This window comes from Tauraco erythrolophus, chromosome 8 (assembly GCF_009769465.1).
Source record: "Tauraco erythrolophus isolate bTauEry1 chromosome 8, bTauEry1.pri, whole genome shotgun sequence".
NCBI classification, from domain to species: domain Eukaryota; kingdom Metazoa; phylum Chordata; class Aves; order Musophagiformes; family Musophagidae; genus Tauraco; species Tauraco erythrolophus.
In genome coordinates, this window is record NC_141472.1 from 22,425,334 (window position 1) to 22,441,489 (window position 16,156).

Here is a 16,156-nt window from a genome sequence, read left to right on the forward strand (position 1 = left end):
ATAAGACAAAAGGTTCTCCAGGTTTTGTGCCACTGCTGTATATATGAAAAATGAACTGAGGCACATCTTTCCATCTTGCATATGCCTGCATATGAAAATCAAATTTAACCTTGATGTATTAAGACCTCAAAAAGTACTTTTGGAGAGAATGGAATATTTTTTTTTTTTAATTTAAAGGAATACTAATCTGGTGAGTAATACCATTAGTGAGAAATGCAAAACTAAAAAATTAAAAAGAACTTACCTGGCTACTGAATACATAAACAGAAAATCATTGTCAGGTGATCCAGGACTTTTACTATAATCTGTATACTTTTTCTGTGTGGTACTTTTTATATCCTTCATTACAGATTCCATTTCTTTACTGAGATTAGTTTCAGACTATGAACAAAGACACAAAAGAAGATTAGTTAATTTTACCTGAAGAAATGCAATAGCTGATCGTAAAGCGTAGCACTTTCATATTTATAAAAACACATTTGCAGGTTATGAAAAAATACGCATTAAAAGCCAATATTCTGTCTCTCAGAATTGTAACGATATTCTGAAAGTTGTTCTGATTTGTTCTGAATATGAAAACATCACTGTTTTGTCCACCTCCCAAGTACAAGAATCTCACTGCTTGTGTTATTTTAAAGTATATTTGCATTGCAGTAGTACATGAAAATAACACAAAGTATCTCACATCAAGACTGGAAGGGTAGAAAATTTAATAGAATTAATTTTATCATTAAGAAAAACCTCAAGAAGCTTTGTAATACATGAGCATCTGCAAACTGCTCTTTCTGTAAAACAAATAATGTCTATTAAGAACATTTTAAGGTATGGATTCTTTAAATAGCTTCCAGTTACAAGGATATTGGTGTTTATACATTGTAAAGACATGATAAATGAAATCAATATTACATGACTCAATTCTATGTAAATTACTATGGAGGGAAGTGAAAACGTACTCCATAAAAAGTTATATTAATCACATTTTGTCATAGCTTGTTAATTGTTTATTTTTAGTAAGTAATGCAATAAGTGCTGTAAATATTTTAAATCTCCTGATATTTTAAAAAAATATTATGGTATCTTCCATAGCAGAAGAAAATGATGTTTCCCAGGTTGTCAAGTTTCTAAGAGGTCACAAATGCAACATAATGTAAAAACTGAAAGGTAGAGGCAAATTAACAAGGATCTTTCTGCCTTACACTGATGCTTACTGGGAAAGTTCCCAGCTGTTCTTGAAGATCTTCCACCTCTTGTACAAGATCTTGCATACACTTGTTACTGTGACTTTGCCAAAGACTTCTTTCCATGTTGTTTCCAGGATAACAAGGAAGAACACTGTTAGCAAACTGCCTACAGAGGGGACAGGTAAATTCTCCTTTGTCCACTGAAAAACCCTGGAGGACCTGGTCATTCTAAAAGAAAATAAAGAATACGTAGCAGAAATTTGCAAAAGATTATAATTTTTTAGTTTGATATTTCAGGTGCATAGCTAAAAAAATAAGTCTAAAATCAAAATTAAAGAAAGAATAATTGGAATAGCTCCTCATTTTAGTGAAAAAGGTCTTTATTACAGACTGTCTTACAATCCTCCAACTCAATTAATTTTCGTAATTTTTTAAGTACTCTTCATTGTCAACAATATTCTCATGATAAACTAGAAATACTTCAATGGGGTGTTCTGAACATTTCACATGTTGTCTTTTTCTAGCAATTCCCATAAAGTTTAAGAGTCTCTTGATAAGATCTTTTAATTTATCAAAAGGCAATTTTATTTTCAGTCACAAGAAATATCTGAAGATATTTCTCAGCAGTACAGGCTGAAAAAAACTAATCAAATAGCCATTAGAGGGCAGCATTGCAAAAACCCTGATTATTTCTTCTCTATCATGAAGGATCAAAAATGGAAAAAGCAGTACTGGCAAGCAACCTTGCTTCCTTTGTGAATTGCCTGAACCGTTTCCCAACCCTGGGAGAAGAGAACTGCTAAGTTAATAGTGACTATAATTTAAACTTCAAGCAATCAGCCCAGAATGCTGAGGTTTTTACATACCTTTCTGGATGTTGATTTCTGACTGTATTATGTAAAAATAAATGTTTATCCAGATGAACACAAGCCTATATAAATTATTTCAGTACTAAGGAAGCAAGGAATAGTCAAAACTATTATGCACTCATCAAGATAGTAGTAATAGACGCTAGGATCAAAAGTTCACTAAAACAATCTAGAAATCTTCAAGAATACAATGAAGTTTATTTCAAATTTGAGAATTCACCAGAAAAGGCATTTCAGTGTCTATATGATGCAAAAAGAGTACTCTTCCAAAATTCTGTAAAATGAGATTCTAGCATGAAAGCTCAGATTTTACTTAATTATCTTCATGACACAATTACCCCTGAAAGTATCTTAACGGTCATATGGAAAAGAACAATTTATCATGGGACCCAACAAAAGTGGAACAGCTTCCAATTTGTCTAGAGGTAAGTTTCACAGTATGACCAATGCTGATACTAAAAATACAAAGCATTGCTCATAGTTTTCTCAAAATGGAAACAAGTCAACAAAACTCTATAATCAACAATAAAAATAAAACTAAAAAGAAATGCTACATAAAGTAATCTTGAATAAAAAAGCAGTTCCATATGCAACAAGGGGTCATCATTTAGTCTTTATTACACTAAACAATACAGAAAGAAATGATTGCTTAAAATCTGATGACTTGCACCACTGCTGATCTTGTGATAACATTCTACAGTGCCTTTCAGAAGATCTGCAATTGGGCTGCAAAAGGCTGAGAAGGGTGAAGGAGGCCAGCAACATAACTGAAACACTACCCTGTTTACTCAAACCGTGTGAAAATAAATGGATGTCTTTCCTAGCCAACAGTTTTTGAGGCTTGACTAAAACTGTATTTTAAAAGCATATATAGCAGTAATTTCCCAAAAGTATTTTCCAAGGCGAGGGGAAAAAAAAACACCAAAGCATAATTCACAAGAGTTAAACTATTTTAACTCATCTCTCTAAACTGCATATATATATACACACACATAACTAGAGATAAAAATCTATTTGTAACTGAATTTTCGTATTATGAATTAACCAAAAGCACAAATTTATATTCATAAAATTCCCCTCATTTTTTCTTCAGTTTCTCTGTAATTTCTAACACACATTAAACATCAAAATAGAAAACAGAAATTAAAGTGTAATAAATGCTTTACCTGAATACGCACACCAGAAAAAAAACATCGAAACCCAGTGATTTAATTTTTTAAAAAACAGGGTTAATTTAACCAAGTATTCTCCTGATACATCAGAATAACTGAAAACTTTTAATTTTTTTATTAACATTTGTTAATAATAACGTAATATGAGATTTAGTATCTACAGTCCTTGAAACACAGTAAAAACATCTTCATTCACCCATTTGTGCAAGCCCAATCTTTCTTTCTCTGAACAGCATAAATCCAATTGATTTCATTACCAACAGTTCAGATATAAATAAAAAAAGATGATCTTTAATTTTACTTACCCGTAAAGATTCCATGTAAGATTTGTGACAATCTATGTGTAAAGTATGACCACAAGTTTGTACATAAACACCTCCTTCCCAGCCTATTGACACTGCTTGCAGGCAGGAACTCTAAAACAAAGGAAAAATAGTAAGAAAAAAGAAAAACAATGTATAAAAAGTTATAAAGGTATTTACCACAACTTATTTCAAGATGTAAAAAAGACACAGATTTTTATTTACACGCTGTCTGATTAAAGGACAAATGCTGTCGAAATAAAGAAAAATTTTATTTTATAAAATGTTTACTTATGCTAACTTACACAGTTGCCATTATGCTATTCTTTCCAACAAAAAGCCAAACACTTAAGTTAAGCTTCTGCAGTTCTTGTCACTGAAGACAGTGACTTCTTTAAAGAACTTCTATTATAGCATGAAGACAGCTCTAACTCTACCATCTGTTCCAACAGTACAAGCTATCCCACGCACACAGGCAATATACTGCTCTGATACATTTCATTCAGCTTTCTATGTAACCAAAACAACGAGATCACAGTTACATAACTAAAGCCCAATCTGTTAGTAAAATTCAGTGTAAACAATTAGGACTTTTAATGTGGTGTTGAACTATAGCACCTCATGAAGGGAAAAGAGAACAAATACTTGTTTAACGAACTGAGTTTTATACTAGGATTGTTTTGAAAACATTGGCCTTATTCAAAGAGTGCACTTACAGCTCACATGTCAAAAATGAAGTTACCTCACTGGTAGTTCTCAGAAAATAATGAACTGAAAAAACAGTCAAGGCAAACTTATAAGGAATTCTAGAAAATTCTCTTGCAGAATACCTTGCTATCTTCAGTCTAATTATTAAATTTCCATGTCTCAAAAAATAATTTCATACATAGATTGAAATGTACATTCTGGTCATATATTTAAAGAACCAAAAATATTTATGGCTACCAGAACTGGAAAACAATTCTATGTGTACACTCACCCTACAATGGTCTTAATGTATGATGCAAAACCAGGATACTCTGAATAACCAACTCTGATAGTTGCATTTTCTAAGGATGTCCTAGCATCTCATTTTTCTTCCTGCATATGAGCAGGAAATCACAACAAAATTACAAATTCTAGCTACAAGACATACTTCTATTTATCTTGCCTCAGCCATTCATAATGTGCTATGACTCTCTCAGACCACAGAACAAGAGAAACTTTCTCCTGCTGGTCACTGCACAATTGTGCAGTGCAGTACCTCACCACCCTCAGAGGGAAGAATTTCTTCCTTATATCCAATCTCAATCTCCCCTCTTTCAGTTTAAAGCCATTGCTCCTTGTCCTATCACTACACGCCCTTGTAAAAAGTCCCTCTCCAGCTTTCCTGTAGGCCCCCTTTAAGTACTGGAAGGCTGCAATAAGATCACCCTGGAGCCTTCTCTTCTCCAGGCTCCAGCCCCAACTCTCTCAGCCTGTCTTCATAGGAGAGGTGCTCCAGCCCTCAGATCATCTTCATGGCCCTCCTCTGGACCCGCTCCAGCAGCTCTGTGTCCTTCTTGTGTTGGGGACTCCAGAGCTGAACGCGGTATTCCAGGTGGGGTCTCACGAAAGCAGAGTAGAGGGGCAGAATCACCTCCCTCGACCTGCTGGCCACGCTCCTTTTGATACAGCCCAGGATACGGTTGGCTTTCTGGGCTGCCAGTGCACATTGCTGGCTCATGTTGAGCTTCTCATCCATCAGCATTCCCAAGTCCTTTTCCTCAGGGCTGCTCTCGATCCATTCTCTGCCCAGCCTGTACTTGTGCTTGGGTTTGCCTCGACCCACATGCAGGACCTTGCACTTGGCCTTGTTGATCTTCATGAGTTTCTCACAGGCCCACAGGACAACTGTTTAATTCAGTAAAAGCATTTATTGCATGTATTTAACGAGGCTACTTAGTAGCAGTTGCAAAAAAAAATAAACCACCCCAAAGTCTTTGCAGAAAGGCTTTACTCTTATTACTCGAGTTCAGAAATAAAGGAGTTGCCAAAGCAAGTCATACGCTTGGGATGGAGCACACCTACGTCAGGTTATTGGTTCCAGAGTACTATGTGATTCTGAAAACAGTTCTATCAATCTAGTACATGAAATTTTTTCTCCTAATCCTTAGTCATGCCTCACCATATTAAAAATAACCACTGTCAATCATTTTTCCTTTAATGGGCAAGAACTCTACTCCCTGACTGACACCAAGCATGAAATTTCAGCTCAGAAAGCACAAAAGTAATCTCCATAGAAAGAATTGGCCTCTTTTGCCCAATCTGTATACAGCACGTAGCTTTTGAATTTTTTTTTCCTCCCAGTAGAATAAGCTAGATCAAGTTTCATAACTCAAAATTTTCACATCTAATAGAAATTATTCATTTGCCTCCTGAAATCTGTTGTTAGATTGGGAAGGACACAGACGATAAACAAAAGGACTTCTTATTGCTTAGCTCAGCTGAACAAGACACTCAAGACACTAATGGATGCTTCCATTTTTATGCCAAAAGAAATTTAAGGATTAGTTCTTTCATGCAGAGATGTTTTTTTGGCACAGTAGTGATCTGGAAACTTGAAAACAAAACCAGATAATTCAACTAATGTTTGAATCAGGACTGGAATTTTTGAAAGTGGGATACACTTGCTCATTGCATTACAGTGTATTTTAGACTAACCTGTTGGTAGTGTTCCTGCACAGAAAAGGAACTACACGCTTCAGTGAGATCAAGTTTTTGAGTAATATTTTGCTTGGAACTCCTTCTGTTTGTAGTATGCAGATGTGCAAAAATAAAGCTACAGTACTGGTTCAATGTTTTTTTTATCACTTCAGTAGGAAAGAAAATACATTAAATATTTGAAACAATAAACAAACATCATCAATGCCAAAAGAAGAAAAGCTTGTCCACAGATTCTTTCTGAACTAAAAAAAAAAATCTTTGGTTCAGAAATAATTTCCTGCTCACATCTTTAAAAGTTTTACTTTCTAGCAAGGAAATGTGTAATATTTGCCTCAGGAGAAGGTACTTTTCTGAAAACATTGCCCAATTTTTAAAACTATATCAAAACAATTACAAAATTTACTCTAAATTAACCTACTCTACATAAAAAAGCCTGGTTACAGGTGGCAAATTTCCATTATCTGTGGATGACAGATTACGAGAAAGCTAGCAATTGTGTCAGAGTAAATTGCCATAGTTTTTTCTCTTTAAAGCCAATATTTAAGCTTCTAAAGGCTGATTATTTAGCTAGATTTGTCTAAGAACTAGTATGTCATTGAGACTAGTCTACAGGAGCTAATTTAGGGCCATATACTCTTCTGAGAAATCGTTCTGGAGGAGAACAGTTATATATTATCTTACATGGTTGCTACATACACTAGCAAGGAAAGCCACAGGCAGCACTTCCACAGAGGTCTACAACTGAACACGTCTTGTTATGGAACAAGAATTGGCTCTCAAATTAGATATGAAAAGCTGCATTGTGGCCTTGAGAAGCAATGTAGAACTGCTTGGAACAACTAATGGAACTGCAAAACAGACCATAACATACCAATTAATGTAAAACTGAACTTCAGTAATGCTGTGCAGAGTTGAGGATTCAGCAGAAGAGGGTGAAGTCTTCTGCTGGACCCTCCTTCCCATCCACTCATCCTCCCCTTCTCTGTAGTGGCTCAGAAAACTGTTACAGGTTAAAACAAGTCCTTCCACTTACACTGTGCTGCCAAAAATACTTTCAACTGATTAATTCCTTGATCCGATTCTCTGAATAACCACGAGAGAACTGGAGTTTTGTAAGTAATACCTAAGACAACAAAACCACATCTCAATTGTGTGGTCACACAGAACTGTGAAATATCTTCTTCTAGAGAATATCTACATGGATATTTAATGACTATATAGCCTGTAGATATACTAGATGCCTATGCCAAAAATATAACTAGAGGCGCTATTTAAAAATAAAAACTCTATCAAAATATAATCACTTCATAACTACTGCAACATGACAAAGTGTCCACTAAATGTAGAAACAAAACTAGGAAGGCTCTAAGTTGTAATTTCATTTACCTTTTCACACAAATTTTTCATAAGTGGTAGTATTGTTCATAGGAAATACTTACATCTTTAAAGTATCGCTGTAGAGTTGTAAGCCTCACATCATGCAGTGCTGCACAGGTATCCCAAGGGTATATTTGCTCCTCTTCAGTAGTTGGTAGTTTCTTTGGCTCAGTGCTATTGCGGCATTGTCCCAACACTGAAGGAAGAAAAGCAGCAATAAAGAATGCAATGGATAACAATATGCTAAACAATTAAGAAAACTATTAGGAAATTCTGGTTTGTAACTGCAACGTGCTTTGTTAATGTTAAACAGTAAAAAAACTACTAAAGAAACTAAATACTGGAAGACATGCTTTTGCACTTTTACGCAAAGTACAGTTACATACACAAACACATATACACATATATAGACATACCGATGGCTATTTTGGTTTTCTTTCAATATCTATTTGCCTGCCAGTCTATTATATACTGCTGGGTTTGCAAAAGCTAACAGGAACTACGAGGGAATTAAACTGTTTGCTCTTTTCCCAAACATTTAAAAACTTTCTCAACACCGTTAGACCTACATATGTGCCTCATGGAGAACCATTCCCCACCCCCCACCCCCCTCCCTCCCCCCCAAAAAAAGAGGAGAGATTGTCTTTCCAGGCTCCATGAGACACAACAGTATTTATGCATATATACTAAAAGCTGCTGAAACACTGCCACTGCTTGTCCAAGAAATCACACATTCATACCTGAGGATGCTTGTAATAGTACAACTAGCCCTGTAGGTCTGTCTTCAGTAGAAGGACCACTTTGTCCACAAATAACACAATCATATACTGCCTCAGAAACATGCTGTTCAGATGTAGCTACCTCCATGGCAATATCAGCATCTGGTGATTCTAAAAAAGGATAAGAAAATTGATATTAAACAGAAGGAAAGAAATCCAATGCACCTGTGTTGAGGTAGTGATGAAAAAACTCCAAAATAATATCTCTAGTTTATCTACAACTAAAACATTGATGGTTACTTGAAACTAACCTTGATGCTTCAAGCATAAAGACATCTACACAATAAAGTACAAGTTTTCCCATATTCAAAATTTTTCCCAGCAGAATAATGTTTAGTTCAAGTATTGTATTAAACCTGATCTCTTTAAAACTTCTGTAAAACAGAGATCTAACTTCTATTTCACTAGATACTATATTGAAAACTCTGAACATAGAGAGATGACAGGTAATGAATATGAATCTCTACTAAAACCTGATTTGCTCATAACAACTAGAAAAAGTTAACCTGGAGACCACAGAAATAATTTTAAGACGCTTAGACAAGGTGAATGAAATGTGCAACTAAAAAGAAAATAATTTTTTTTTAATATGAAACTTGGACAATCTTTAAAAATTTGGGATGCATTAAGAAATAATCTGCTGCTATGCAGCAGCATATGTTTAGTTTAACATCTACTGTATACAAGATGTACCGGAGATCTGTTTTTCTAATAGTTCACATTAGCCTTTCCTAGGTGCACAGACAGAAACGTTCAAGGCTAAGAAGCAGCTTCCAAGTATTGAAGCAATTGCACTTGATGTAGCTTTGTTCACATGACAGTTGGTGGTGCTGGTTTCAGGGCAGGGGGCTAATCAAAACAGAAGCAATTTTATGTTATGTTACAATCAAAGGTAAGAATTCTCTATTGGCTTGAAAGAAAAGCACCTTAGGGCTAAATGATCCTCTCCTGACTGCTCAGGAACACACACAGTCAGCCTCTTGACCTACAATATAAGGGTGCTTTGTTTCTTTCCTAGAAGATAATTTTTCCAAAGGAAATCACTTCCTCCCTACCTTCAACCACACCCTTTATCTCCTTGATTAAACAGGCCAAGGTGCTGCATAGAGAATCTAAAACCTTGAGTGCAGCAACAGCCCTCATGCAGAACTGCTTTTTGCAAAGTGCTCTATTCTTAAAGGCCACTATGAGTTCAGCACAGGAGGCCTGCTGCTAGAAGGAGAGGCATGTTGGATGCCAGGCAGCATCTTTCTTCGCTATGAAAAGCTCCATGCAATGCTCTTAGTGAGAGGCAGAATCCAAATTACACTGTTTTAGTAACTATTAATTTCCCAGTCAGTTTTTGAGGGTCATATGAAAATGAACTCTGATCTTCATTGACATATAGTTAATATTGTACACACGTCTATCACCATCTAGTGGCAGTAGATGTACAATGAGGGGAAAAGCAGAATGCATCACCTGCAAATGCTTTTCCTTTTTGAAGTCCAAACATTCAGAAAACCTAGGAGCAACTGCAGCACAGAAGCGAGGAAGTAAACACTAAAGCTATTTTTTAATATTTAACATCATCTCATATTTGTGTAATGCACACTCACGTACACCTGTGTATCAGAAGCATATAACACGAGAACAACTCGAGTTCCAGCCTTTTTCTAAAATATTATCAATAACATAAAATATGCAGCCATTCAATAATTTTTAATAAGTGTTTCAAGAGAATACAGTGTGTCAAACTGATTTTGAACAACTTGATGGAAGTCCTCAAAAATCATTCAAAATTTAATTTACAAAATACCATTTAGTCATCATATATGGCATATTTTAAACCTGAAAGAAAAAAATACAGATATTACTATTTAAAAGGTGTTTCAAACCAATTCAGTACATGCAAACTATACTCCTATTGCAACAGGCTCATAAACATCAGGCTAATATGATTTTAAAACTCAACGATCAAATGCATTTTTCCTTCACTACTACTTAGATCTAGTGCTACACTATCTTGGCAAACAGTAAAATTTTAAGGGAACTAAACTTCTAGCATCAAGGAAGACTTCCTAATAAAATAATTTCCCCTGGAGCTAGTGAAAGAAAACAAAGTCAACTTACACAAAATCCATGGGTTAAGAGAAATTGGCAAGAACTTGAAAACTCAAATAATGAAGCAGACCAAAAAAACCCAACAAAATAAAAAAAACAATTCTTTTTGAACAGACTATGATAAACCTTGACTAGTGGCTTGAACTAGTTGTTACCTTCCTTGGAAGATAAGAGGAACTCAGGCTATGGTTCTTTTGAAAGGCTACATTTTGGCAGTGTAATTCCAGGTGTGAAAATTTATCAGTGGCAGTTTGGAAAAAAGAAAGCAAGCTACGCATATAGCAATGATCTCAATCTTGTCTGTCATACCTTCCTGAGTTTTGCCTCTGTGGAGCTCCTGTAGAAGCAACAGACACTGCCTCTCCAGCTACATGATCTACCCACACTGTCAAGGACCAGGACAAACACGTTTCAACTCAAAATAATGTTGAAAATGAGACAGACTCTTCCCTGCAAACTTTGTTCTGAAATATTTCATTAATGCATTGATATTGTGAATATAAAGTAATGGGCATGTCTCCATTCTGCTTCACTTTCAGTTATGTATTTCCTACTCCACATGGGGAAAAATAAAACAAAACTGCATTTTACTGCAACAGTACTCATGTGGAAGCTTAAAATGTCCAGAAACTTGTAGCTAAAATCTAGCACACTGTTTTATTGCACTGCTGCCTGAATTTTAATTTCTGCTCTCCAGAGTTAAAGACTCACTCCTGTTCTTTCCTCTATCCAGTAAAACCCCAGAACCAAAAAGGCTTTGTAAACACAGTAAATACAGTGTACAATCTCTGTTGACTGTAGTCAACATTTTTCCTGCTGTATACATTGTGTGTCAGAGTGGCCCCTTGGCATCAAAGCAGCCATTAGTATGCTAATATTCTTTGCCCTGACCCAGCATATATATTCTCAAGAGACCAGTACCTAATTTATTTTTCTATCTGGGTTCAGAAGATTGAGCGTTAGGAAATGTATGTCACCTTGCATTAAAACTCTGTACTTCTTTTTAACTCTAGCTAAGGAACTTTCGCTTGAAGGACAAAATGATATCCCGATGACTCATATCATAGGAAAGAAATACAAAGATCATATTGCATGCTTATCACGAGGTATTAAAAAAAAAAAAAAGCACATTGGGCACTTCAGAGACAGCAAAACTATTGAAAGAATGTGAGATATCTTAATATTTATAATTCACAAATTAACCAATTTACAAATTTTCACTAAGATACATTTGATTAACAAGTTCAGCAGCTTGCCAGGAATGGATCATAACACTTCATGTTTATAAAACGTAGATAGACAGATCTTTACAAATATCACCATAATTTGTTAACAGCTACTAGTAACCTGGAGCAGAGGGATTTATTTTAGTTCTTACCAAGCCCCACCTGAAAGGCAGTGAAGTTTCAAAAATCTCCTGCGTGGAGTTGCACATCACAACAGCTAAACCATAGCCTCCCACTGAGATAAACGCCCTCAAAATGAAGATGTAAGGGTAGCTATTCCTACGGGACTAGGAGGCCTATGGACCTGACACTGTACGTGACTACACAACAACACATTTTTTAACTAGACGTTCTCCTCAGATACTTCAAGAGCTCTACCTGCTGCTCTTAGAACCATGTTTCTTGGTTTGTTTCTCTACTTTTTATGTTTGTCTTGCAGTCAAACAGCTAAAGACAGCACAGTGGATTCTATTCCATCCTAGTTGATTAACATAACTGTTTCTAAATTTCACTTAATTACTTCCAGGCAAGCTTGAATGGCAATGCAGTTCTGCAGATGTCACAGAATACAAATAGAATGTAACGGGGCACAAACGGAAAGGGCTACATAATCAGAAATTTTTATACAGTGATTATATGCAAGAAAATGCCAACCTTTACCTTCAGAATCTCAGATGAATTTGTGAATTCAAATAAATAATTTTTGCTGATAAAATGAGACACATTTAATACTGAAAAATGAACATGGAATTGGGTAACTTCCTTTTAAGCCATGTTTCATCACAGCATCCTGTCCTGGTTTTAGCTGGGACAGAGTTAGCTCTCCTTTTTAGCAGCTAGAAGAGCTCCGTGTTTTGGTTTTACTCAGAGGCTCGCGCTGAGAAGAATGCTGATAGCAAGCTGATGTTTGTAGTTGGCACTGAGGTCTCAAGGACTTTTCAGCTGCCGTGTTCTTGCCAGTGTGCCGGAGCACAACAGGATAAGGGGGGAGCATGGCCGGGACAGAGGGTCCACAACTCTCCTTATGATTTGTACTTAGGACTGATGGCCAAATTGGCCAATTAGTATTCTATATCATGCAGTGTCATGCCCAGTATAAAAATGAGGGTCAGCTGGAAAGAAGGGCCTTTGCTCTTCCGGGGCTCTCACTTTCGGACTTTCAGAGTGCTCTCTCTGTGTCGCTCCCTATTTTCGGGCCTCTCGCTTGTCCAGGATTGCGGTACCAGGACTTATATGTTTTGGAATCGTTAATTCGGGACAAGACGGGCCTCGGTCAACGGGTGGTGAGCAATTATACCGTACATCACTCATTTGTATGTAGTACATTAAATTGTTCTTATCTCAACCCACAAGTGTCTTCTCCTTTTCTCCTTAAATTCTCTTCCTGATCCCGGGGGGTGAAGGAGGGTGAGTGAGCGGTTGTGTGGAATTTAGTTGCCGGAGCCGCCTAAACCACGACACATCTCAACAATCAAAGAAGAGGAATGACTCAGGGGATTAACATTGGCCCCGTGCGTTTTGAAAAACACTATGGAAACACTATGGAAACTATTAAGTTTATGGGGTTTTAATAAAATCATCTTTAACATTTGGCTACTCTCCATTATTCCTATCATCTTCTAGACACATTTATTTTTAGAGTATTTTCAGTCTTCTACACTGTCAAGAGAAAGCTAATATGAAAGTGCTATACCCAAAACCAATCATACCAGTTCTCATATTTTACCACTGAATCATATCCACATTTCATAGAGAAATTTTAAAAGATGATGATGATGATAATTTGCCCAAATGACACCAACTGAACCAGTGACAAAGCCAGGGAGCTGAAGCCTCACCAACCCTGCATTCTGATAGTGTTAGTACTTTTACAACAACCAAATTTAAGAAATAAACCTAGTGCTGTATTTCAACCCATAATAAAAGTAACAGGTAACAGAGTTTGAATGTGTGAGAAGGGAATGCATTTTAACTGATTGATTTTAGTATGAAAGGATTTTTTTTTTTTTTTTTCAAACATACTATTTCAGCACAGCTATGATACAATTCAGGGTAAGACTATTAAATACTTACAGTAGTTTTAAACTGAATCACTCTAGAAAGACTAGTTTCAGAATTCTTACTATGTCTTATGTTTTAAAAGTAGAACAACAATAGTTTCTGCAACTTCTTCAATAACTTGCTGTAAAATACAGACTAATTCACAGCTGAACAAATTACTTCAGTTTAAAAAAAAAAATAGAGCAAATTGAAGAAAACATTCCTGGTAAATAATTGGTCTAGGTTTTTAAATAAATCCTACACATCCTAATGGAATATGTACTTCCTTTCTGCGAGCTATTTTAATGCCAGTCAGAACATATAAGCTAGTTAATACTGGACTATAGTACAAATTCAGTGAATTTTCATCACAAACTCAGAAAACAGTATAGCAACCCAGAAGATGTGGAATCATACACACAGTTGCAGTTGGGGTTTGACCTTGATGATTTAAGCCTGTGCTCTTTCTGAAGTTGGGAAACACTGATAAAGAGGATAGAAAAGAAAAGGGAGTATGAGCAGCTGACATGGGGAGTGTGAGAAGCTAGCGCAGGAGTGTGAGAAGCTGACATGGGGAGTATGGGAAGATGATATAGAGTGTGTGAGAAAATGATGTTTAGTTTAGCAGGTGGAAAATAGCTCCTTTTTAGGCATAGCCAATAGTAAAGTTAAAAGGGTTAATAGTAATAATAGTAGTAGTAGTAGTAGTAATAATAATAATAATACTACTACTATAATAACACTATTGTTACCAGTATTACTATAGTAATAACAATGGTAATAATAGTAATAATAGTAATAATAGTAATAATAGTAATAATAGTAATAATAGTAATAATAGTAATAATAGTAATAATAGTAATAATAGTAATAATAGTAAAGTTAAGGGTGAGGGGCACGTGGACACATCGTGGCTAGAGCGATGATCTATAAAAGCTGCCTGTAAAATAATAACAAAGGTGTCTCTGCTATCACATCTACGGAGTCCGTGCATTCAGCCGCCACAAGAAGACACTGAAAAAAGTTCGTGAAAAGGCAAAGCAATTACTCAGCTAACACAACGCCCGGAATTCTATTAAGTTGCTGCCAAGAAATGTCTTAGTGCAAAACCACTTTATGAAAATGCACTCCATTAAGTTCATTCTATCTCCTGCTTTGCATGACCTGGTATAATTGATAAACACACAGTACATGTTATGTTGAAATATCTGAAGTTATTCATTGTTTAAATACTAAGAAACAAACAATTTAAGTGTTGCATGTCCAAGAACTTTTTAAAGCATAATTATAAGCACATAGACCCAGGTCTGCCTGTTGCAGACAATTCAGGGTTCTTTCTAATATCTGACATGCATAGTCAAGTAAAACCTGAGTGTTCTCAGTCCTCCACACAAATAAATTAGTAAATTACACAGCCTTTAACTAGTATGCTTCATCCACGCATCAAAGCAGTCACCTTAAACATAGCTTATAAAACTCAAGCTTATGTGAGTATTTATGCACACATACGCAGACACAGCTATGATAGGTAATATATATATAGATACATGTGATTGCATATACAGAAACATCAACTTTGAAGTTGCAGCATCAAGAATCTAAAATATAGGTGACTGCAGAATCAAAGTTTCCCAGTTACTTTCAATAAGCCATGACTGTGAAAAGACTTAATTTTTAATAAGTAGAACTGCATGTCTCCTCTTCTTCCTTACTTTAGCAAACAGAATAAAAAGAATAGCTACACATTTAATAATCATGACTTAAATTCATTTTTATCTGTAAACTTTGTATTGTATTGCACACCCTCCAAACATAACACAATATATATAGTCATTAATTTGCTAAATAAATTTCAATGATTGCTGTATCCAAGACCTTTGTAAGTAGGAAGCAAGAAATCTTCTCAGCAGCCTATGAACTGAAGGGAATTTAACAATTTCAACAGACTTTTACAGTAAAAACACTTCTAACCGGTGCTTAAACTCAAATCAAAACTACACAGCAGTTGATATTTGAAGAGGGGAGGCAGTAAAAAAGATTCCTGCTTTTTCTTATCTTTCAAAAGTGCTAATTTTCAACAAAGTAATCCAGATGATGAAACTATTTTCCATTTCTCAGTTAAACACAAGCAAACTAATCAAGATTATGTGCTTCTACACAGCATAACCTGAAAGAACCTATCCTCAAGAAAAACGTGAACTGATTCTGCTGTAAAGTCTGCACTTGACACAGAATACAATGCTACCACTTACAGCAACTGAGATGATCTAAAATTATGCTTTCCTTAATTCTAGACATGAATTTAAACCAGAAAACTTTCAGCTTGTTAAAATTTGAGGCTCTATGAAGAAATAATATTAAATTTTATTATCACAGATTAAAGAAAATAGAAACTTTAGACGACAAATAGAATCTTTAGCTA

The 16,156-nt window shown here is 35.6% G+C and overlaps 1 protein-coding gene across 2 annotated transcripts in view; it reads right to left on the reverse strand.

Annotated features, from left to right (window-relative positions):
* The window catches only part of UBR3 (ubiquitin protein ligase E3 component n-recognin 3), a 123,060-nt gene that overhangs the window by 44,259 nt on the left and 62,645 nt on the right, over positions 1-16,156 (reverse strand). Inside the window, exons 26-30 of one of the 2 annotated variants that reach the window (XM_086615503.1) lie at positions 8,327-8,476; positions 7,649-7,782; positions 3,528-3,638; positions 1,209-1,409; positions 245-381 (exon numbers count right to left, since the gene is read on the reverse strand). In XM_086615503.1, the coding sequence (XP_086471629.1) occupies positions 245-381; positions 1,209-1,409; positions 3,528-3,638; positions 7,649-7,782; positions 8,327-8,476 (733 nt within the window). Of the gene's footprint in view, positions 1-244; positions 382-1,196; positions 1,410-3,527; positions 3,639-7,648; positions 7,783-8,326; positions 8,477-16,156 lie in introns of both variants that reach the window. The other variant, XM_086615502.1, reaches the window with a different exon arrangement.